At 44.5% G+C, this 25,218-nt stretch overlaps 1 protein-coding gene across 1 annotated transcript; it reads left to right on the top strand.

Moving 5' to 3' along the window:
- Window positions 1–345: 345 nt before the first annotated feature.
- Window positions 346–24,488, top strand: LOC115017054 (GDNF family receptor alpha-2-like; the record flags this gene model as incomplete). The annotated part of the gene is made up of 3 exons (XM_029445222.1): window positions 346–645; window positions 23,821–23,898; window positions 24,289–24,488. Coding segments are annotated over 3 exons (578 nt in total), but the record flags the coding sequence as incomplete, so codon positions are not given.
- Between the last annotated feature and the right edge of the window lie 730 nt (window positions 24,489–25,218).

The raw sequence follows: 25,218 nt of genomic DNA, 5'->3' as shown, positions 1-25,218 counted from the left end.
GTATCTCAGTTTAGTACTGACATCACTTAATGTTCTGATTCCAAACCTTTACCGGTTTACAGTCTCCACTGACTTTAGCAACACAGATTGAAAGGACTTGATACAGATGCTGTAAAGTAAGAGCTGCACGCTGTGAGGAAATATACCATGTTGTTGAGTCTTGTGATAAATGAGCAGATATTAAAGTACTCAGACAGTGAATAACAGAATAAAGAGTCTTTCACTGCAGAGTTTATCGTTTCCATCGCGATGCAACAACATCGTGCAGCTCTGCTCGCAAGCAAGACGTGAACATTCAACATTCTCTGTTTAACTTCTCCTTCCTGTCCTCTCTCTTCCCTCCAGATGTGTGTGTGTGTGAGTCGGAGCTGGGCTCCCCCGGGTGGAGGGAACCTCTGGACTGCGTCCGAGCCTCCGAGCTGTGCAACCAGAACGGCCAGTGCAGCTCCCGGTACCGGATCATGCGCCAGTGCCTGTCTGGGGGGGACAAAGAGCGCAGCACCATGCTGGCCTCCAAGGAGTGCCAGGGGGCGCTGGAGGTGCTGCAGGACTCCCCGCTGTACGACTGCCGCTGCAAGAGAGGCATGAAGAAAGAGCTGCAGTGTCTGCAGAACTACTGGAGCATCCACATGGGTCTGACTGAGGGTAAGTTAATTAATCCTCCTGCTGCCTGTTGATTTCCCCTCAGAGCTGCGAGCTGCGACCTGCCAGCTGCGAGCTGCCAGATGAGACGGAACAACGTGTTGCTGTTTCCTGAGGGCTCCACATGTGCAGAGGTCAAAGGTCACTGCGTCCGCTGTGTGGGTTTCTGTGTGTGGCCTGAAGTGAGAGGAGGATGTTGTTCTTCTTTCTTTATCTAAAGGGCAACAGTTTTACACCTCGGCGTGTGTTTAAGACAAAGCCTTCCTGAGCCTTAATGAGCCCTGCACAGTGTAGACGCGAGTCGTTGAAACTGCTTGAATTCATATATTTTGTGCAACAAAAGAAACTGAACTTGACGTTAGTACAGAGGCTTCCCGCAGGTGTAGATCTCCTGCAGTCGCACCTGCTCCCTAAAAGTGGGACGGTATTTAACATTGACACGTGTCTCAAGCTGTAACGTGTTAGATCCTTGAATTGGACGGAGTTAGGCCTTGAAAGTCTTTGAAAGGTCCTTGAATTTGAAGCGAACCCTGTGGAACATTTCGACCTACTGGGGATGAAAAACTTTAATGTTGGTGATTCAGGAAGTGAATTGACTTGTGACTTGTGCTGCATCCATTTAAAACCTTTTTAACAAGTCGGACAGTGTTAGAGTGCAGGCAGGAATCTACAGCCACTTGTGCTAGTTGTGGTTTTACTTGTACTTGTACTTGCAGTTGTACTTGTAATGGGGGAATCCTAATAGAAGAAACAGGCCCCTCACATGAAACATTCCCTCACTGCAGTCACCTGGCTCACGTCCCACTGCTGGTCCTGCACCGTGTTCTGTGTGTGTACACACACACACACACACACACATACACACACACGGTTTGCTGGCCTACTTTGGGTCTCAGCAGTGGCAGAGCTCATTAAGAGCCTCTCTCTTTGTTCTCCATTCCACTAAGGATGTCTCTGTAGTACCAGCACTGCTTGCAAAGCCCCTGCAATACACACACACACACACACACACACACACACACACACACACACACACACACACACACACACACTTGGCGGCCACACTCAGGACATACATTTAAGTCAGACAAATTGTACAGAAAACACAGAAACATCGTCTCAGATCAGCAGCTCAACTTCAACAGTTCAAGGACACTCAGAGTGTGTGTGTGTCTGTGTGTGTGTGTCTGTGTGTGTGTGTCTGTGTGTGTGTGTCTATGTGTGTGTGTGTGTCTGTGTGTGTGTGTAGGTGTGTGTCTCTGTGTGTGTGTGTGTGTGTGTGTGTCTCTGTGTGTCTGTGTGTGTGTGTCTGTGTGTGTGTGTGTAGGTGTGTGTGTCTGTGTGTGTGTGTCTGTGTGTGTGTAGGTGTGTGTCTCTGTGTGTCTGTGTGTGTGTGTCTGTGTGTGTGTAGGTGTGTGTCTCTGTGTGTGTGTGTGTGTGTCTCTGTGTGTCTGTGTGTGTGTGTCTGTGTGTGTGTAGGTGTGTGTCTCTGTGTGTGTGTGTGTGTGTGTCTCTGTGTCTCTGTGTGTGTGTAGGTGTGTGTCTCTGTGTGTGTGTGTGTGTGTGATCTGATGTGTGTGGCCCCTGAACACAACACGACCTCCTCCTGTTCTCACTTTAGTTTTCTTGCATATTAATTACAAACACCACATGAAGCGTTTTGTACTTTATGACTGAATAATATATTTTACTTTCCTCCATATTATTGTTTTAATTTATATTTATTCTGTATTTCTTCATTCTTTCTTTCCCATTTTTATAAATGTGCATAATCCAGGATGTGAGTCGCTGCTGGTCGTTCTGCGTGAAGCAGCTGGTTTGAGGGACAGATGACTCTGAAGGTCTGAGTGATGCAGAGTCTCAGGTCTCTCTCATGTTGGCTCCACATACAGTATCTACAGACGCACGTTGTCCTGATGGGAGGGATGATAAGAGGTTGTGCACATGGAGAGATATTAAAGATATTAAAGGTCCTTTAAACAGATGGAGCGAACTGTTCATCCCTTACATCACATCTGTTCCAGAGCATCAGACCAAACATCCTGATCCACTTTATATTTCTCTTTCAATTGTTTCTTTTGTTTAACGCTCAAAACAGAAGTAAGAATGCAAAACTTTGACTTTCCATCTTATTTTATTATATAAGTTTTGTGTAAACAGTCACAGATTGTGTCGGTGTGAATAACACAAAGCCATAACATAAATAAGTTAAGTTATGTTATGTCACATTTTACTTGCATTATTGCTTCATGTCTATGTGGGCCAAGATTATATATATATTTATATTTATATATTTATATATTTATATATTTATATATTTATATATTTATATATTTATATATTTATATATTTATATATTTATATATTTATATATTTATATATTTATATTAGGGCAGTCGAATTAGTGCGTTCATTTCGATTAATTAATCACAGAAAAAATTACGCGACAAAAAATTTAAACACAGATTAATCGCGCTCTTAGATATATATATATAGATATATCTATATATATATATATATATATATATATATAGATAGATAGATATATCTATATATATATATAGATATATATATATATATTATATCTATATACTAGATATAATATATATATAAGATATATATATATATATATATATATATATGTATATATATATATATATCTATATATATATATATACTAAGATATATATTATATCTCATTCTATCTCTCCTATCTATCTCTCTCTCTCTTCGCTATCGCGCTCTCCTCTCTAATATCTCTCTCATCATAGCTCTCTATCTCTTCTCTCTCTCGTCTCTCTCCTCTCTAGCTCTCTCTCTCTTATATCCTCTCTATCTATCCTCTCTAATCTCTCATCTCTCTCTCTATTAATATGTATATTTTAAATCAAATAGATGGTGTTATAATTGGGTAAAGTGCCTTTACTTAACTCTACTTCGAGGAGCTGTTCTGTTATCTGTTATTACATTACACATTCGTTCACAGTGTATACGTCAGATATTGTGCTGCTGAAGTTTATATTTCTTCTTTAATGTGACGATGAACAAAAGAGTTTTTCCTGCACTGCTTTTCTTCTGTCTCTCATTCATGCGTGAATATTGAACAAGGCAGAGAAGGATTTGTTGGCTTTTCAGCTTAAAACTTATAATAGAATCCAGGTGAGACTGAAAGTTTCTCTGCGTCCGGGTTAGGATCTGTTGGAGCAGAGGAGATGAACACGGCACGGAGTTCAGGATTTAGAAGAGGGATTAAAAATTCAAGAAGGGCAAAGTTTGGTTAGTATTAGAAAGCAACTCGAACTCGAGTTAAGTTTTCTACTCAATAATATGACTTTATTTATACAGCAGTGAAACAGTAAATCTAAAACGTACAGCGTGTTCAAGATGTTGATTTTGGTGAGCCGGGAAGAAACGCAGGGTCCCCTCTCGTCCCCTCTTCTGTCAAATGTTGTATTTGTACTATGTTGTTTATCCTGTACACACGGCATCTGTTGCACGTCTGACCTGGGAGAGGGATCCCTCCTCAGTCTCTCCCTGAGGTTTCTTACATTTTCCCCTTTCCTTGTGCGATGCGAGGGTCTAAGGACAGAGGGTCTAAGGACAGAGGGTCTAAAGACAGAGGGTCTAAGGACAGAGGGTCTAAAGACAGAGGGTCTAAGGACAGAGGGTCTAAGGACAGAGGGTCTAAGGACAGAGGGTCTAAAGACAGAGGGTCTAAGGACAGAGGGTCTAAAGACAGAGGGTCTAAAGACAGAGGGTCTAAGGACAGAGGGTCTAAGGACATAGGGTCTGAGGACAGAGGGTCTAAGGACAGAGGGTCTAAAGACAGAGGGTCTAAGGACAGAGGGTATAAGGACATAGGGTCTGAGGACAGAGGGTCTAAGGACAGAGGGTCTAAAGACAGAGGGTATAAGGACAGAGGGTCTAAAGACAGAGGGTCTGAGGACAGAGGGTCTAAGGACAGAGGGTCTAAAGACAGAGGGTCTGAGGACAGAGGGTCTAAGGACAGAGGGTCTAAAGACAGAGGGTCTAAAGACAGAGGGTCTGAGGACAGAGGGTCTAAGGACAGAGGGTCTAAGGACAGAGGGTCTAAAGACAGAGGGTCTAAGGACAGAGGGTCTAAGGACAGAGGGTCTAAAGACAGAGGGTCTGAGGACAGAGGGTCTAAAGACAGAGGGTCTGAGGACAGAGGGTCTGAGGACAGAGGGTCTAAGGACAGAGGGTCTAAAGACAGAGGGTCTAAGGACAGAGGGTCTAAGGACAGAGGGTCTAAGGACAGAGGGTCTAAAGACAGAGGGTCTAAGGACAGAGGGTGTCTGTACAGTCTGTAAACACTGAGACAAATGTATAATTTGTGATATTGGGCTGTATAAATAAATTTGATTTGATTAAAGGGGACACGTCATGAAAAATTCTTTCAGTATCCGTGCTGAACAGTATCTGGAGTCTTACAGCCCACTCACTGAAATAAGGCTCATTACAATATAACGTCTCCGCCCACAGCTGGAGAACTACCTTTGTGCTGAGCCTTCCATACATTGAACATTAAAGCCTGTAAACATGTAAACTCCAAATACAAGTATGGACCTGGAAATGAGCAGATATGTCCCCTTTTAAATACTGTACTGTACTCTGAAGTACAATCAGGATCACTAAAGTAATCACTAAAGTCAGAGTAATGTCTCCCTCTCCTTTTTAAAAGTGAACATTTCTATTTACCTGGTTTTAGTTAAAGGTTTAACAGCTGCATTTGGGTGCACTGCTAACTGTTTTAGCATTTTTAAGATTAAAAAAGGGGTTTTAAAGGAATTGAAAATACTGCTAGGTCTTTTTTTTGCCACAAGTTTATGTCGTAGCAGTAAGAGCTAGATATAACTTGACCTGTAGATTTCTGGGCCAATAATTAGAAACTCAAAGTCAATTTTGGGACAGAAAACATGGCGTCATCTGCGTAACAATGAAATGCAACACCAGGGAAGTATGAGGGGAAGCATGTACTGCATAAAGAAAATAAGATTGGTCCTAGTAATGAACCCTGAGGTGCTCCACATGTTATTGAGTCTAAAGAAGAGAAACTGACAAACATGATGAGAACCACTGCAAGTAGTAACATGACGATAGATCAATGTCGTGGCTTCTTAAGCATTTGTAAATATAAAATGACTGTTTATGTACAATGGTGTTTCTGAAAACCTGCCTGAAATATATCAAACACAGAGCGAGAATAGATTTACACTGACAGCTCAGTTGTGAAGACTTTTAGCAGAAGCTCACACACTTTGCTTGGTTGTAGTTACTTTGACTTTAAGTTAATTAAGGGAGTTGTGATTGACAGCAGCATCCAGGATTCACACTGTGGAGTTTCCTTCTGTCTGTGATTACCCAGCAGATCCTCAGAGAGCTGTTTGGAAGATGTTGAAGGGGGGGGGGGCAGATGACTAATGAGCTGAGGTACAGGAAATTGGTTGTGGGTGGAGAGAGCTGAGGCGGAGAACTGGAGTCGTTCTTTCTTTTTCTTATTACTTTGTGGTCGGTCACTCTCGGACACAGCACAGGAAATATTTACACTGTAGTGGAACAGTTGGTGATTTTTGATGAGTTTGTAAAAGGGGCATAGAAAGAGATGCTTAGGAGTGTTAAAGTAAAACAAGTTTACATCTGGGAAAACTGTGTGGCCAGAGGAAGCGATCAGAAAGAGAACGAGTACAAAAAGACCAGATATCTTTTCCAAATTGTCAGCTCTACAGGAGTCTCAGTCGACTCCTACCTGCTTCCAACAACCTTAATTTAAGTGTTAAATGGCTGGTTAGAATAAAGTGTTGCTAATTCTTTTGGCCACACTTTATTTAGCTCAGTTGCGTGCAGTCTTCATCAGAAGGCGTCTGCAGGCTCTTTGATGTGTGCTTGAACAGAGGGACGGACGGAGGAGCTGAGGGTGATGGAGGAGGATCAGAGATAACAGAGTGATATCCAGGGAATCACATGAAAGTATGATGGCAGCAGCTGAAGGAGGGAGAAGCAATTTGAGGACGAGGAACAGAAAAAAGGAGGAAATGGAGTAGTGGGTGATTTCAAAGAGATGAGATCACAGGATCAAACCTCCATTTATCTGTTTCCTGACATCTATTTATTAAAGGACAGAGGAGAGAGGTTCACTGCAGGCTAAACCTGTGACTTCCTGTTTAAAGCCAACACGGTCTGTTGTCATGTCGCAGGTTTAAACTCTTCAGACTTTAGAGTGTAAAGTTTTACGGAGGCAGAAACAGTAAAACGGTCGATGAATCTGTGTCTGGCTCTTTGATTAGGGCCGCTGACGGCCGCCCGACACTCCGGCGGAGATGTATGGAGATTTCATTTTGGATGATCCATCACTTTGCCACTGATGTTTGTCTGCCGCATGGCGTGATGTTTGTTGTTTGCCGGCCCATTAAACCACGCTTGAGAATGGGGATCATTACCCTATTAGGTGGTCGAGTGTGTGTGCGTGTGTGTCTCACTAACAGAGACATGTGGGGACAATAGAAATAAGTGCCAGTTATTTTTCAAAGGCAAAGCTTTACAAATGATTAATATTTAATGAAAATATTTACATTCATGTCAGTGATCTGCAGGTGCTGCAGGCAGAGTTCCTGCAGATTCTTAAAAAACCCCATTGAATTTATTCATCTAAAAATAACTGTTAAATGTCTTCAAGCTAAAAGTCTTAATAATGCTAACACATGGGGACAGTGTAAAATCTACTTGTTAACCTCTTACAGGGGGGGCGAATTTACCCGAAAATAAGTACAAACGACACCCAAAGTAAACTGAAAGCTGCTCTTCAACCATTTGCACCAGCTGCATGATTTTGGTCTCATTCAAAAGAGAACTCTCTTATTGTTTCAGAATCACTCCACGTGCTTCTGCACTGAGTAATAGTGCTCTGAATATACTGAATGTGAAGAAAATACACTCTGAAATACACAAGAGAAACATAGAACCAAGTGTTGTTAAGTTCACCACCAACCTTCAGATAAAAAGGATAAAAACTTAATTTATTAGACCGGTCTGTCTCAGAGTAACACCGGGCGTACACCAACTGTGCAATATGTACATGTACTGTACATATTAGAATATTTATTAAAGATATTTTACCAAACGCATCTCGCATTGAGGTCACGTAGATCAGGATAGTGGAAAAACTGCGCGTTAAATTGGTCTTGAATTTTATTCCGAGTGGCATTAAAGAAAATGTCTGTTATCTAACTCGCAGGACACAGACCGGATAAAACTTCTCAAGTGGTGGATTTCATAGATTTACTGAGACTTTACAGCTTGAACAGCGGCCTTACGCTTCAGACTGTGACGCTCTAGGTTCTCCTCTCGTGTTGGTGAGACACAAAACTGCTACAAAGAGACACAAAGGGTAGTGGGGGGGGGGGGGGCTCTCTGCACGGCTGGATGATTTCTGCACCTCTGCTCTGAGCTCCTGGTGGGACTGAAGCAACACGTACGACCCAGCCAGTGAAATGTCTCTGCTGCCCGCTGTGACACACACACACACACACACACACACACACACACACACACACGCCGTCTCACCGGCTCGATGCTCATCTGTGAGTTTTGACCTGACGACTGAGTTTACATTGAAATGCAATTATAAAGTCATTAAGACAATAAAGTGTGACAGTAAACAGGAACACAACTAAAGTCTTGAACATGTATTAATTATTAAATTGCAGATTAAAACTGTCGATAACAAACATAATCTGCTTGGTTTGAAATGTCTTTACTTCTGTAGACTCGTTGTGTTTCAGGAGAATGTAGAGCGTTTATAATCTGCTTTTGTGGGGATTAACAGGAAAGGCCAAAATACAAAGATGGAGAGTTTTGTGTTGAATAAAACATCCAGTTTGAATTCATCATGTGAGATCAAGGCTCACACTTTAGTTCAAAGCAGCATAAAGAATCTGTATTTATCTTCAAACACCTCTGCCTCCAAATAAAGATATTCAGAATCACAAAGTGGGACGAGATGTGATCCTGAAGACATGAACTGTGACCTGGAACACGTCTAAATAACCCTTAAACACAAATGCTGGCGTTGAATGAAAACTGGTTTTGAAGATATAGAAGTCAAAAGTTATTTTAAAGTAAAAGACATTTAAATAAAGTGCTCAGAGAGGAGAGTGTTGAACATACAGTGACGTCAGACCAAACGTCCCCTTTTGTCCTGAATGTTGATTCCTGCGCCGCGGAGAAAAACAGGAAATTATCGAGTTGTCACGTCGTGCAGATCGACACGCTGGTGACATATGATGACCCCCCCCTGTTGTTACTTCACATCCACTTCAACAATATGTGAAGGAAGCACTTGAGATGCGTTCAGGGGCATCTGGTGCTTTTAACAGCTTTTCCTCAGAGCCGCGGTGCAGACGGACACAAAACAAATGAGTTGAATATCAGAAGGAATTAATTCTGTAAACATTGTTTTGTGCGTGTGTGCGTGTGTTTTATTACACACACACACACACACACACACACACACACACACACACACACACACACACACACACACACACACACACACACAGCTTTGAGCTGCTGAAGGTTCAGAATGTATACAGTGTAGTTCACTATGAGCAGTCAGTGCTAACAGATCGGCTCACTTAGTGTCGACTGCTGTTTAATATTTCAGTCTGAAGTATTCTGTCCGGTAACTGGGCCGAGCGAGCAGCTGATCACGGAGGTGCTCAGAGTTCAGCTGCTAAATTACACGTTTAACATTGACGTTGGTGTTTAGCATGCAGTCAAATAAATGGCTCATTTACGAGCCTGACTAATGACTGATGTGTTTAGCATGCGAGCTAATGAGCGTGCTGGAGGCTGATTAGTATTACTCCACAGAGACTCTGCTGTTTACTCCTCTCATTCTCTGCTGCCGCACACACACACACACATACACACATACACACACGCACACATACACACGTGCACACTTACACACATGCACACATGCTGTTGCAGAAGCTCTGGGTTGTCGATCGCATCTCGTGCGTCGCGGCTCATTTCTTCTTCTCAGATTGTAAGTGTGTCACGCTGGAAAGACTTCCTCCTCTGCAGCTCCTCTGGGGAGAAGTGTCTGTAACATTCTCCATTCCATAAGTTCTCACTTAGTTCTTCTGTCTGCTTCTTTCTAGGGTTTTATAATTCTATGGTTTTATTATAACACACACACACACACACACACACACACACACACACACACACACACACACACACACACATATACACACACACACAGGAAGCTATTTTGAAAGAATGTTGAGACACAGTCGAGTTATTGATTTTGTGAAGCAGACAAACTGAAGTGCTCATTTTGTAAACTGCTGACGTGTGTGTGTGTGTGTATTTTCATCCATCATAAAACTAAGTAGGTTTTTTATCCATCCATCGTCTACCGCTTATCCGGGGTCGGGTCGCGGGGGCAGCAGCTCCAGTAAGGAACCCCAGACTTCCCTTCTCCGGGCCACATCCGCCAGCTTCGACTGGGGGATCCTGAGGCGTTCCCAGTGAGGAGATATAATCTCTCCACCGAGTCCTGGGTCTTCCCCGGGGTCTCCTCCCAGCTGGACGTGCCTGGAACACCTCCCTAGGGAGGCGGCCAGGTGACTCCTTACTAGATGCCCGAACCACCTCAACTGGCTCCTTTCAACGTAAAGGAGCAGCGGCTCTACTCCGAGTCTCTCACGGATGGCTGAGCTTCTCACGACTACGCCTCGATATCCTGTCCATGAAAATCACAAACAGGATTGGTAATAATAATAATAATAATAATAATAAATTGTATTTGTAAAGCGCCTTTCAAAGCTAAAAGCAATCTCAAGGCGCTAAAATGCAGGACAACAAAAAAAACAACAACAACAACAGACATAAAATTTTACGGAAAGGCTTTTGTGAAGAAAGGTTTTTAGGCCCTTCTTGAAGGAGTCGGTGGTCTGTGAAGCCCTCAGGTGTTCTGGGAGGGAATTCCACAGGTGAGGAGCGGATGAGCAGAAGGACCGATCGCCCATGGAGCGGAGCTTGGTCCTGGGGGGGTGGAGCAAAGTTTTTTTAGAGGAGCGGAGGTTGCGTGTGGAGGTTTGTTGGGGGAGGAGTTCCATGAGATACGGAGGAGCATTTCCATGTATGCACTGATGGGTGAGGAGGGAGATTTTGTACTCAATCCTGAATGAGACAGGAAGCCAGTGGAGGGAGTGGAGAATGGGCGTGATGTGGTTATATTTTTGCACCCTCATCAGGATCCTAGCGGCGCTGTTCTGGTTATATTGGAGCTTTTGAAGGCTTCCGCTTGGAGTCCCGATGAGGAGAGCGTTGCAGTAGCGCTGCAGTTGTACCTTGAGGAGACAAAGGCGTGGACAAGTTGTTCAGCATCTGACAGGGAGAGTGTGGGGCGGAGTTTTGCAATGTTCCTGAGGTGGTAGAAGGAGGTCTTGAACAGATGTTTGATGTGGGTGTCAAAGGTCAGATGAGGGTCAAATCTTACACCCAGGTTGGTGACTGATGGTGATAGGGGTATGTTTTGACCAGAAAAGGTGATGTGGGTTATGGGGGAGGACTGGACCTGGTGTGGTGTGCCAACTAAAATAGCCTCTGTTTTTGAGATATTTAATTGAAGGAAATCATCTTTCATCCAAGCCTTTATCTCCTCAAGGCAGGTGTTCAATGATGATGATAATGATGATGAAGATGTCGACAGTGGGGCTGCATGTGGCATCAGGTCGGTTTTTATATACTGTATAGCTGTGTGTCATCAGCGTAGCAATGGAATGGTATTCCATGCTGGCTGATGACACGTCCAAGGGGCAGAGTGTAGAGGGTGAACAGAGTGGGGCCAAGAACCGACCCTTGAGGGACACCACAGGTTACTGGGTGTATCTGCGAACTTGCACCTCCCAAGGATACGTACTCTGTTCTTCCAGAGAGGTAGGACCGGAACCAACTCAGGGCGGAGTCAGAGAGTTCGATGGTGTAGTGGAGGCGCTGAAGGATGATCTGATGGTCGACCGTGTCGAACGCTGCAGTCAGATCCAGGAGGATGAGGAGAGATGGGAGCCAGTGTCAGCCGCCATCAGCAGGTCGTTTGTGACCCTGACCAGAGCTGTTTCGGTGCTGTGGGCTGAACGGAAACCGGACTGGAATTTCTCAAAGAGGCAGTTGGCTTTGAGATGGTCCTGAAGCTGGGCTGCTACTACTTTTTCCAATACCTTTGATAAAAATGGCAGGTTGGAGATGGGCCTGTAGTTGGTGAGGACATCCGGGTCTAAGTTGGGTTTTTTGAGAAGAGGTCTGATGATGGCAGTTTTTAGAGACGATGGGACATGACCAGTCTGGAGCGAGAGGTTAATGACTTTGGTGATCAGGGGGCTTAGAGCACAAATGTTGGATTTTACCAGGGCTGTGGGAAAAGGGTCCAGTGCGCAGGTGGAAGGTTTCATCCTGCGGATGACGTCCTCAACCTCTTGCTGAGAGATCTCCAAGAAGACGCGAAGAGGCGGGAAAATCCCAGGCTGTGGGTTGACAGCAGAGACAGACTGAGCGGAGATGCTGGAGAGAAAAGAGAGGATGGTGTTGACTTTAGTCTTGAAGAAAGTAATAAAGCTATTGCACTGCTCTTCTGTGGTGTTGGTGTGAAAGAGTTTGTGGCCTGAGGAGATGGTGGAGAATAACTGCTTGGAGTTTCCAGGGTTTTTATTGATGATATTGGAGTAGAACTGTATCCGTGCATTTCTGAGTGACTCTGAGTAGGCTTTTTGGTGTTCTTGAAAGGCTAATCTATGAGCACTGAGTCCAGATTTTGTGAAACGCCTCTCCAGTACACGCCCAGCTGCCTTCATGTTCCGTAACTCTGAAGTGAACCAGGGTGCTGAGCGTGAGAAGGTGACTGTCTGAGTTTTCACCGGAGCGTGGAGATCCAGGAAATTGCTCAGTGTTCTATTGTAGAAATCCACTGATTCACTGACTGTTGTGAAGTTTGCAGAGGGGATTTGCTGGAGGTCCAACGTCATGATGTCTGTGTTGATGTTTTTAAGATTTCTGAAATGAATTTTGCGTTTGGGCTATTGGTGATGAAGCGCAGTCCTGGCGGAGGCCAACATTCACTGGGAACGAGTCAGACTTACTGCCGAGTATCTGGACACAACTCTCGCTTTGGGCGTACAGGGATTGGATGGCCCTCAGAGGTGACCCCCTCACCCCATACTCCCGCAGCACCTCCCACAGTATCACCCGGGGGACCCGGTCATATGACTTCTCCAGATCCACAAAACACATTTAGACCGGTTGGGCATACTCCCAGGCCCCCTCCAGGATCCTTGCGAGAGTGAAGAGTTGTTCCGTTGTTCCATGACCAGGACGGAATCCGCATTGTTCCTCTTCAATCAGAGTTTCGACTACCGGCCGAACCTTCTTTCCAGTACCTTGAGACTACAGCTCCTCACTGCAGCTTCAGCAATAGTGGTTTTGAACATCGCCCACTCAGGGTCAATTCCCCCAACCTCCACAGGGATGTATGAAAAGCTCCGCCGGAGGTGTGAGCACTACCCGTTTGGGCTTATCAAGTCTGTCCAGAGCCTTTGGCCTAGGGTGCTCTGGTACCACGTACGCTTATGAGCATCCTTATGTTCGAACATGGTGTTTGTTATGGCCATTCCATGACTAGCACAGAAGTCCAACAACAAACGACCGTTCGGGTTTAGATCAGGGAGGCCGTTCCACCCAATCACGCCTCTCCAGGTGTCTCCATCGTTTCCCACGTGCGCGTTAAAGTCTCCCAGCAAGACTACAGAGTCCCCTACTGGAGCCCCCTGCAAGGCTCCATTCAGGATCTCCAAGAAGGTCGAATACTCCGAACTGCTGTTTGGAGCAAAGGCACAAACAACAGTCAGAGTTCCCCCCCCATAACCCGAAGGCGTAGGGAGGCGACCCTGAACTCCAACGTAAATTAGGTTTTTATTTTAGAAACAAGTCCTATTTTTCTTTCGAGGCCAGAAAGAGATTAGTCTCTGCAACGTTTCTGTCTGTGCTGGACTATGGAAATGTTGTCTATATGAATGCATCGTCTCAGTGCCTCAGCTCTCTGGATACCGTCTACCACGGGGCACTGAGATTCATAACAAACCTCAAAACCCTGACCCTGACCCCACCAGATCCAACTGGTAGCGCTCCACCTCCCGCACTAGTTCCGGCTCCTTCCCCCACAGAGAGGCGACGTTCCATGGCGTTTTTTCCCATGAGTGGTGGGCCCACAGGATGGATGGGAGGCACCATGTAGCTTCTTCAGGCTGTGGCCGACCGGCCTCCGTGGCAATCCTGGCCACCAGGCTCTTGTTCCAGACGGGGGCCCCGGGCTTCCTCCGGGCAGAGTCTCTCCTTCTCTTTCCCTTTTTTTCATGAAGTCGTTTTGAACCATTCTTAGTCTGGCCCCTTGCCTGAGACCAATTTGCCTTGGGAGACCCTACCAGGAGCACTAGGCTCCAGACAACACAGCTCTCAGGTTCATAGGGACACAAACCTCTCCACCACGATAAGGTGATTGTTCCCGGAGAGGAACCATAATTTTTTATATTTATTTTAAATCCTGAATCTTTTACATTTTTGCTGGTTAGCAAATACAGATAATATTCATATTTTAATAAAAGAAAAACTGATTTTTGGAATTTTAGTTTTAATTTACCCCAAAATCACCAACTGAGTTTGAGCAGTTTAAAGATTCTGAACCCTGAAGCTTAACGTGAAAATATATATTTATTTACATATGAAACTCTATAAACTCTATAAACTTTATTTAAAATCTTTTGAAAAGTTCAAACAACATGAAGCCAGAAAACCAACTTTCATATTAATACATTTAAACGTTACAAAAGTCATTCAAACATGAATTATTCCACAATAAACTTTCAGAATTATGTTTTCAGTTTCCTGCAGGAGATGAGAAGCACCTTAATCTACACACACACACACACACACACACACACACACACACACACACACACACACACACACACACACACACACACACACACACACTAATTACAGTGATTAAGCTGAGTGTCTGTATCAGAGTGTGTGTTTGTAACTGTGTGTGTAGATTTAAACTCTCCACAGCTACATTACATAACGCCTCATGTACATATTAAACACTTGTAATATAAACTTGTGTTGATGTGAGTCATGAAGTGGGGAAGCTTCATGATATCTGTTAGTTACATGTATGACCCTGTTCACCTGTAGTGTGTACAACATGTATGACTCTGTTCACCTGTAGTGTGTACAACATGTATGACTCTGTTCACCTGTAGTGTGTACAACATGTATGAATGTTACAATACATATCTTTAAAGGAGCTTTTCTCTAAAGGAGCTTTTTCTCACACTCTTCAGCAGAAGTCTCCACTTCAGCAGCACTTACATACACCAAACTTTCCACTTTCATTCCTCTCTATATTCTGAAGCTTTGTGCAGAGGGCTTTGTTCACATGTCACTCACAGCTCATGTTATACACGCTACACTCACTACATGCAGGAGATGCACAGAGTTCTGTGTGTTGACAGGATTTAGTGATTTATGGAGTGATACAAAGACAGATCCAGAATCTGTACAAACCTTTGACATGTGAACAACATGAAACACTTTGAACCTGCTTCATCCAAAGTGTCCGGATGTGTCTTCTAGGATCGTTGTTGTCGGTGCAGCAGATGTTTTCCGTCACTTGCTCGAGTGTGTTTTGAATTGTGTTGATTGCATTACATGATTCAGGAGAAACGCTGCTTTAAGAAACACAATCACTTAATTGCGAGGCCACGACGTCTCCTCACGTCTGAGATCTGTGAGCAGCTGCTGACAGGAAGCTGTGCTGCACTGCGTCTTCAGGCAAATCTGCATACGTGCAGTTTGCCTGCTTGCATGTAGAAAGTGTGTGTGTGTGTGTGTGTGTGTGTGTGTGTGTGTGTGTGTGTGTGTGTGTGTGTGTGTGTGTGTGTGTGTGTGTGTGTGTGTGTGTGTGTGTGTGTGTGTGAAGGTGTATGCAATAAGCTGAATTTGAGGAATCTCAAAGTGCTTAGTTGCACCCCCCCTGTGTGCTGCTCCTCTCAGCTTTCACTCCGCCTTTTAATTATTAGTGACGGAGAGCGAGTCCACGTCTTGTGTTCTGCAGCCTTCATCTCAGTCTCCTCCTCTTCACTTCTCCTCCTCTTCACTTCTCCTGCTTTGTCTCTGAAGAAAACATTTGCTTTGGCAGCAGTTCACTTCACATACATATATGAAAAGGAAATATTTATATAAAAGTATATAGTGTTATATACTGTACATGCATGGAACATGAAATGATAAGAGAATAAAATGATGTAACGTTGACGTTACTGCACTCTGTACAGGAAGTTAGCATTTCAGGCTAACAGTCAGTGGAAGAAGCGAACGGGCTCCACTGTTGTTAAGATACGCTACCGTTAACATTAGTCAAACATGTAACTAACAGATATCAGCAGGAAACTTCCCCACTTCATTACTCACATTAACACAGTTACTGTTTATATTACAAGTTTTCTGACATGTGATGTTTGAATATGCTAATGAGGCCTTTTATGATTAAATGTGTGCTCATTTGCATAAACCACTAAATACTGTCAGCAGACATTTTACTGCACAATCACTACTTTTACTTTAAGTACTTAACTTTTTGAATGTAGGACTTTAAGTTGATGTGTAGTATTAGTATATTTACTGCAGTACAGGATGTGAATACCCCCCCCCCCCCCCCCCACACACACATAATAACAAGTGTAATAATAAGAACACACAACAAGTGTTAATTATAACGCTCATTTCCATTAGGTGTTTGTGTTTGTGTGTGTTTGTATGTGTGTGTGAGTGTGTGTGTGTGTGTGTGTGTGTGTGTGTGTGTGTGTGTGTCCATGCCTGCAGGTGGAATCACTGTTACAGCTTCATACAGAAACATCTGCCCTGTTTACCATCACCTCCACCCTCAGGCTGTAATACCTGTAGGCACACACACACACACACACACACACACACACATACACACACATACACGTCTGTGATGAACCTTCAGCTGACACAGTGAGCGTGTTGTCATTAACCGGCTGAGCAGGAAATCTAAACGAGTCCTTGCTGCAGAGTGAAGCTCTGGCGCCATGACGGTGACACATCTGTCTCAAAGTCAGTGTAATGCACCTCTTTAAATCTGATGATTATTGTGTGTGTGTGTGTGTGTGGGGGGGGGGGTAGATATGAACTCTAACTGTGTGTGTTGAAGATGATAAACAGACACACAGATGTATTTGAAGTTCATAAACTGTTGAGGATTCAACTCCACAATAAAGCAACAAGTGCAAACACAAGACGCAGAAGAAGAACTGACTGTTTCAGATTGAATGGCTTTAAGATATCAAAAGATATTTCTACATTATTATATATGTTTTATTTACCGCCCCCACACCTCTGCACCTTTACTCCCCCCACACCTCTGCACATTTACTCCCCCCACCTCTGCACCTTTACTCCCCCCACACCTCTGCACATTTACTCCCCCCACCTCTGCACCTTTACTCCCCCACACCTCTGCACCTTTACTCCCCACACCTCTGCACCTTTACTCCCCCCACCTCTGCACATTTACTCCCCCCACATCTTTGCAACTTTACTCCCCCCACCTCTGCACCTCTACTCCCCCCTCTGCACCTTTACTCCCCCCACCTCTGCACCTTTACTCCCCCACACCTCTGCACCTTTACTTCACCCACCTCTGCACCTTTACTCCCCCCACCTCTGCACCTCTACTCCCCCCTCTGCACCTTTACTCCTCCCACCTCTGCACCTTTACTCCCCCTCACCTCTGCACCTTTACTCCCCCCACCTCTGCACCTTTTCTCCCCCACACCTCTGCACCTTTACTCCCCCCACACAACTGCACCTTTACTCCCCCCACCTTTACTCCCCCACACCTCTGCACCTTTACTCCCCCCACATCTCTGCACCTTTACTCCCCCACACCTCTGCACCTTTACTCCCCACACCTCTGCACCTTTACTCCCCCCACCTCTGCACATTTACTCCCCCCCACATCTCTGCACCTTTACTCCCCCCCACCTCTGCACCTCTACTCCCCCCTCTGCACCTTTACTCCCCCCACCTCTGCACCTTTACTCCCCCCACCTCTGCACCTTTACTCCCCCTCACCTCTGCACCTTTACTCCCCCCACCTCTGCACCTTTACTCCCCCTCACCTCTGCACCTTTACTCCCCCCACCTCTGCACCTTTACTCCCCCCACCTCTGCACCTTTACTCCCCCTCACCTCTGCACCTTTACTCCCCCCACCTCTGCACATTTACTCCCCCACACCTCTGCACCTTTACTCCCCCCACACCTCTGCACATTTACTCCCCCCACCTCTGCACCTTTACTCCCCCACACCTCTGCACCTTTACTCCCCCCACATCTCTGCACCTTTACTCCCCCACACCTCTGCACCTTTACTCCCTCCACCTCTGCACATTTACTCCCCCCACATCTCTGCACCTTTACTCCCCCCACCTCTGCACCTCTACTCCCCCCTCTGCACCTTTACTCCCCCCACCTCTGCACCTCTACTCCCCCCTCTGCACCTTTACTCCCCCCACTTCTGCACCTTTAGTCCCCCACACCTCTGCACCTTTACTCCCCCCACCTCTGCACCTCTACTCCCCCCTCTGCACCTTTACTCCCCCCACTTCTGCACCTTTACTCCCCCCTCTGCACCTTTACTCCCCCCACTTCTGCACCTTTAGTCCCCCACACCTCTGCACCTTTACTCCCCCCACCTCTGCACCTCTACTCCCCCCTCTGCACCTTTAGTCCCCCCACTTCTGCACCTTTACTCCCCCCTCTGCACCTTTACTCCCCCCACTTCTGCACCTTTAGTCCCCCACACCTCTGCACCTCTACTCCCCCCACCTCTGCACCTCTACAGTCATGTTACTTCCTGCATTGGCACAAATACAAACCCAGACTTCCTGCCGGGGTGTGGAGCCGAGTCTCCTCATGCTCACGCTGCAGGACCGGCTCCTCCAAACGTCGCTGCTGCCAGTAATTGCAGACAGAGCAGCACTTCAGCCAAAACCTCTGCCTTTTTATTCTTATTCCTTTCATCTACCTCAGCTCCAATCTATGGACATTACCCCGCCTGCCAAAAATAGACACCATCAGTCTGCTCTCTTATTCAGCATTTATTTACAGACGCTACTTTAAACCCTGATATAAATCCTTCCTCGACACTTTTATTGTTCCCTAATCAACACGGGAGCTCTCGCACGTTTTCTGGCGGATGTATTTGAGTAGTTGCCGCCTTGTTTGTCTCTCATGAAGTATTGTTTCACTGTGTACGTGTGAATTAGCAGAAGCTCTGCGGGATCCGACGCTCTCCCCTCTGTAACTACAGGCAGGAGCTGTGCCAGTGCAGCAATGGGGGGGCGCGGCGCTGCTAAATGCCAGGCAAATGCTCATGGGTGGCAAGTGATTGCAGAGAAATGTAGGACAGCGTTGAGACAGGACTGTAATAAAGCAGCAGTGCAGTTTGCTGGCTTGTGCAGAGCAAAGATTTAAGAGGAAAACAGAAGTTGTTAGTTTTGGAGATCCTGGCACGGCACACAGCGTTCCCTCCCTGCCAATGGAAATGTCATGCAGTGTGAATAAGCTACTCTCTGCTGAGTGTTTACCTCACGGATGAAGGGAAATGTTGCCCTAATCCTCAGTCAACTTCCTGTTGGAGGTAGAAGGAAAACAAGCTCTTTGATCAGCGGCTGTGGAGGCGACGCCACCTTCAGTCTTTACTTCACAGCTCATAACATGGTGATAGTTTGATGAGGAAGAGCTTATAATTAAGTAATAATTAAAATGCTCTTCTTCTTTGGTATCTGCACCTCCGCTGTGGTAACAGTGAGGGAAGGACAGTTATGATGAATAAAACCCTGATTAATGCAAATCAAATTCTCTGGTTACATGTTTGTGTCAGTTTGTATCCTCTGTAGTCTCCTGTCAGTCCAAGAAACCAGACATATGTTGTTTACAGAATTAAACTCTTTTAATCATCAGTATTGAACATTTCTGTTTCTGTTGTCATTGGTAACAATATGTAATAACATGATGATAATAACATGGTAATTGTGGGTAATAGTTTGATGATAATGAGGTGATACTTATGTATTAACACTGGGTATATCTGGTGAATATCAGACTGAAAGTTACAACAAAAACAAACTGTAATAACAAGATGGTGATTAAAACCTCTTTTATCGGATGGTATCGGCTGTATGAAGCCGATCTTTGTTCTACGTCCGCTGAGCCGCCGCCGCACAGCAAACTGCAGTTTATTCATGTTTTCACCTCCTTTATGTTTCCTTTCCGCTCCGTCTCTGGCTCTCAGCTTCATGATGTTTCACTGCGGACAGAAAGCCAATCAGTCTTTTATTAATGTAATCTGTACGTTAGATGTTCGGACGAGGTCATCAGGTAACTCTGCAGGACACGTTTAAAGGAGGATTTCAACTATTATAAAGAGATTTTATTATTTAGTAAAACACATTATTAATGCCATGCAGAGTTATGAATGGTTTAATAATGTGCAGCTGTTTTATCTACACGCAGCGGATCGGGCAAAAGAACTGAATTAGAATATTTCTAGTAATTATGGAGAAACACATTTATAGATACTAACGATGCTAAAGTATTCAGCCGTAGTATATTTATATACTATAGTTATAGTTTGGGAACAATGAAGCAGTTACATCAGCTTTGAAATGTTTCGGCTCATGTGAGACAGAAACACAGAAACACAGTCTGATGACGAACACGTAATATGTCAAGGACAACACACACACACACACACACACACACACACACACACACACACACACACACACACACACACTCGTCATCAGGTCATTAATGTGTCAGAAATGTTGAATTGAAGCTGAACACAAACTTAATATTCAGAATGTCATTCATATGTGAAATGATTAAATGTAGATGAACCTGAAGGCACCAGATGATGTGGAGTCTTCTCTCTTTGTGACAACAACATTAACAGAAATGAAAACAGATGCTGACACATGTTTTAAGATAAAGATCCCCCCCCCACACACACACGCACAGACACACACACACACACACACACACACACACACACAGACACACACAGACACACACACACAGACAGACACACACACACAGACACACACACACACACAGACACACACACACACACACAGACACACACACACACACACACGCACAGACACACACACACACACACAGACACACACACACACGCACAGACACACACACACACACAGACACACACAGACACACACACACAGACAGACACACACACACACACAGACACACACACACACAGACACACACACACCACACACACACACAGACACACACACACAGACACACATACACAGACAGACACACACACACACAGACACACACACACACACACACAGACGCACACAGACACACACACACACACACACTCCCCCCCGCTGCTTGTCAGATGAAGCGTCAAACAGAAATGATTTTTGAGGGAGACGGCATGGAGCTTAAATTTCCAGTATAAATATAGAAATGCTGTAAATGCATCGAGTGTGAGGTGCTGCCTGCACAGGGGGGGGGGGGGGGGGGATAAAATACTTATACAAACAGAGAAGTCAAAGTAAAAATGTGCACATTGTACTACAATATATAACAACACATATGTACAAATATGTCCAATACATACAGCAGTGTAATGATAATAATGTGATGATGTCACTGTTCACTGTTTCTGGTCTGAACACATATTTATGTTCGTTTACAAAAACTTCAACCAGGATTTTCTTTCTGCTAAACCTTAAAGCTTAAACTGCGTCGACAAGAATCAGGAAGCGTGTTTGAACGTTGCCCTTGAGATCACGGTTTTCGTTTTGAGTTGGAAGAGTTCACGTTTCAAATAAATATAATAATAATAATAATAATAATAATAATAATAATAAATTGTATTTGTAAAGCGCCTTTCAAAGCTAAAAGTAATCTCAAAGCGCTAAAATGCAGGACAACAACAAAAACGTGGTCTGTGGAGCCCTCAGGTGTTCTGGGAGGGAATTCCACAGGTGAGGAGCGGCTGAGCAGAAGGCCCGATCGCCCATGGAGCGGAGCTTGGTCCTGGGGGGGTGGAGCAAAGTTTCTTTAGAGGAGCGGACGTTGCTGTGTGGAGGTTTGTTGGGGGAGGAGTTCCTTGAGGTACGGAGGAGCATTTCCATGTATGCACTGATGGGTGAGGAGGGAGATGTTGTACGATCCTGAATGAGACAGGAAGCCAGTGGAGGGAGTGGAGAAATGAAGAGCTGCAGTCTCCTGCATCTGCTGCACCGTAATGACCTGAATACTAATCATAATAATAACAGTGTTGAAAGTGCAGCACGGAGGGCAATCTCTTCACTTATGACCTTTACTGTATTCCTGCATAATTCATTCTACATCTTTATCTGCCGTTAAATGTTACGATTTGATCAGAAACAGTTTTTCTGCTGTTTGTTTTAAAGTTTGCTTTGCTAATTCAGTCATTTTTATTTCTCTGTTTAATAATCTTTTTGTATTCCTTTGCATCTTTTATATGAAGCACTTTGTCTTGTTGTTGAAACATGAAGTTTCACGCTCACACACATTTAACTTGACTTATTCCCCGTTCCATGCGTTATTTCTACAGAAAAGCATAATTATAAGAAAGGTACAGTTCAGAGAAATAAAAGATAAAGCAAGTCATATTCGTGACGTGTGATGTCTCCAGAATCAGCCCAATTGAGCTCATTTAATTTCTGTGACTGTTTCTCTCGGTGATTTGCAGTCGCGGCGGTCGGCGGCTCCTGCTTGTTGATGCGTTACAGAAGAAAGCACACAACGCTTTCTGGCAGTCAAACAAACTTTGAAGAAGTGAAAACACGAGGAACGGTGACAGCCGGGTCTCACGCAGGCCTCAGTGCGGATGAGACAAATTGCTTTCTGAATAAAATCTTTTAAAAGCTTCCCGATGATCCAAACTGTCAGAAGGCGACACCTTTTCACAACACTTTGTCACATCAAATGACTTCTAATCCCCAAGCGCACAAAATAGAAACAAACAAAATGAAATGTTTTTGTATTTCTGTTGGAAAAACAATAAATTAATTTCCTGACGACATGATTATTATACAGGACGGTCTTTAACTTTTACTTCATCCCTGATATATCCCTGCAATATGTAATAATACAAGAACGTTTTTACCAAGTGTCAGTTTGTATCTTCCAACATCCCGACGCTTCTTTGCTTTCTGGAGACGATTGTAATCGTTCGTGAGAAACGAGAGTCGTGAGAGTCGTTCACGGTAAGTTGTTTCGCAACGTGTTTTAGTTAATTTACTTCACATTGCGAAGTCGATGCTGAGGCGATGTGTTGTGCAGCTCTGGTGTTCGCCCGTATGCAGACGACAAGATGGTTTTCATAGATTTATTATTTTAAAATTTAGACCAAACTAACAACCAGTTTGAAGAACACAAAGAAGTTATATGAAGTTAAACTGTAATTCAAGTTCAATATCACACATTTTGTCTTTTAAACATTATTCATTTTTAATTATATTTCTGTTTTCTGACATGTTAAATATGTAAATGAGGCATTATGTAACTGTTGTGAGTTTAGGAGAAATCTACACACACAAAGTTAGAAACACAAACTCTGACGTTCTCATGTTTCGTCTCACAGAAGACGAGTTTGGGTCCAAAACCTGTAAATTGATCGGCGCATGAAGAACATGTTTGTGTCTGCAGTGTTTTGTTCTCTGATCAGCTGTGTGTCACGTATCGGGCGACAACAAACACCTGCATGCACCTGTACCTTTCACCTTCAGAAAGTGTCTTTGCCTCACGACTCTCCTTCTGCATTTTCTGTCAAATTAAATATATGCTGGAGTTTTCTTTTTTACACGAAAGCACAAAGTATTTGACTTTGAAGGTAGTTTTCAGGTAGAGCCAGATGGTCAGGTTTGTACCTGGCATCGCAACCAAAGTGTGTGTGTGTGTTCTCCAGCTCAACCCTTTTTTGTTTTCTGTTGTTTTTCAGGAGAAGAGTTTTACGAGACATCTCCCTACGAGCCAATCCATTTCTCAGAGGAATTCCGACACGCCTCCATCATCTCAGGTACTGCAGTGTGTGTGTATGTGTGTGTGTTTGCTTTGGAGCAGATTGGGCAGACCGACACACACTTATCAAGGTTGCAGCAGCAGTGAGTGATAGTCTCTGGGATGTGTTTACCAAGAAGAATACAAATCTGTGTGGCTCCCCCGCTGATTAAGACGAGCTCGGCCCGCTCGCTCCATCTGTGAGTGCGTGAATGAATGCACGTCTTTGTGATTACAACTGTGTGTGTGTGTGTGTGTGAAACCAACTGAAGCGGTCCTTTCATGAAAACCTGTTTTCCGTCCAAAATGTTGATGTGCTTCTACAACACATTTCTCATTATTGAAAGGGCAGAGAGATAACCTTTGTTTATTTCTTATTATATATTTATTTGTATTAATTGTGAAACAGTTTGGAACGAGCTGATCGCTTGTCCTCTCAAGAACGTCTCACACAGTGAACTCCGCCTGCACCACCTGCAGGCGCAGCTACACCCGCTGGCCTCGCTGCAGCCGGAGCACATGTGTCGTGTTTTCAGTTGTTACTCCGACATGAGGCGTGAACCTTCCCAGGCGGTAACTCATTATTCCAATTATTCCGACACCACATGAATGCAGCACAGATGTCTATCTTGCAATGGTAATGAATTGAAAATGAACGCGTGTGTTCTGCACCCGTCAACACGTTTCATGTCGTCCTGCTGACACACAGAAGATTAATATAAAGCACCCGTTCACATAATCTACCTTTTTATTTGTTTTGTGCCCCCCCCATCACTCCATCAGCAGTCCTGTGATTGGTCATACTACATTAGAGCTGCTGTACAACACACTCTCTGTCGGACACACGTTTCTGAGGAGTGCTTAAATGTCACAAGCCCCGAGCAATACATCGTCATTTACACTTTCTCTGGGTGTGTGTGTGTGTGTGTGTGTGTGTGTGTGTGTGTGTGTGTGTGTGGTCAAACAGCTGTGAAATAGACTCGCAGCTCTGTAAATTGGCTTCTGCTCTCTCAGATTAACACAACACAAGTACAAACACGGTCAAAGCAGGAGAGCTGCAACCAATGCAACTTCAAAAGCACTTTCTTCCTCTCTCTCCATATCTTTCCCTCACACACACACACACACACGCACACGCACACACACGAACACACACACATGCAGAGAGAGCAGCGGTGCAGGTGGGTGTGTAACATCTCAATTATTTCCAATAGCCGATCTGTGACACCTGCCGGAGAACAGGACATCAGTCCGCTGTGTGCAGGATTAACGCAGGAACGTGTGTGTTGTTGTGTGTGTTGTGTGTGTTGTTGTGTGTCTTTGTGAAAGCTGTTTGCAG

The sequence above is a fragment of the Cottoperca gobio genome, chromosome 12 (genome assembly GCF_900634415.1).
Source record: "Cottoperca gobio chromosome 12, fCotGob3.1, whole genome shotgun sequence".
In the NCBI taxonomy this organism is placed as follows: domain Eukaryota; kingdom Metazoa; phylum Chordata; class Actinopteri; order Perciformes; family Bovichtidae; genus Cottoperca; species Cottoperca gobio.
This window is presented reverse-complemented; position numbering and strand designations above follow the sequence as displayed.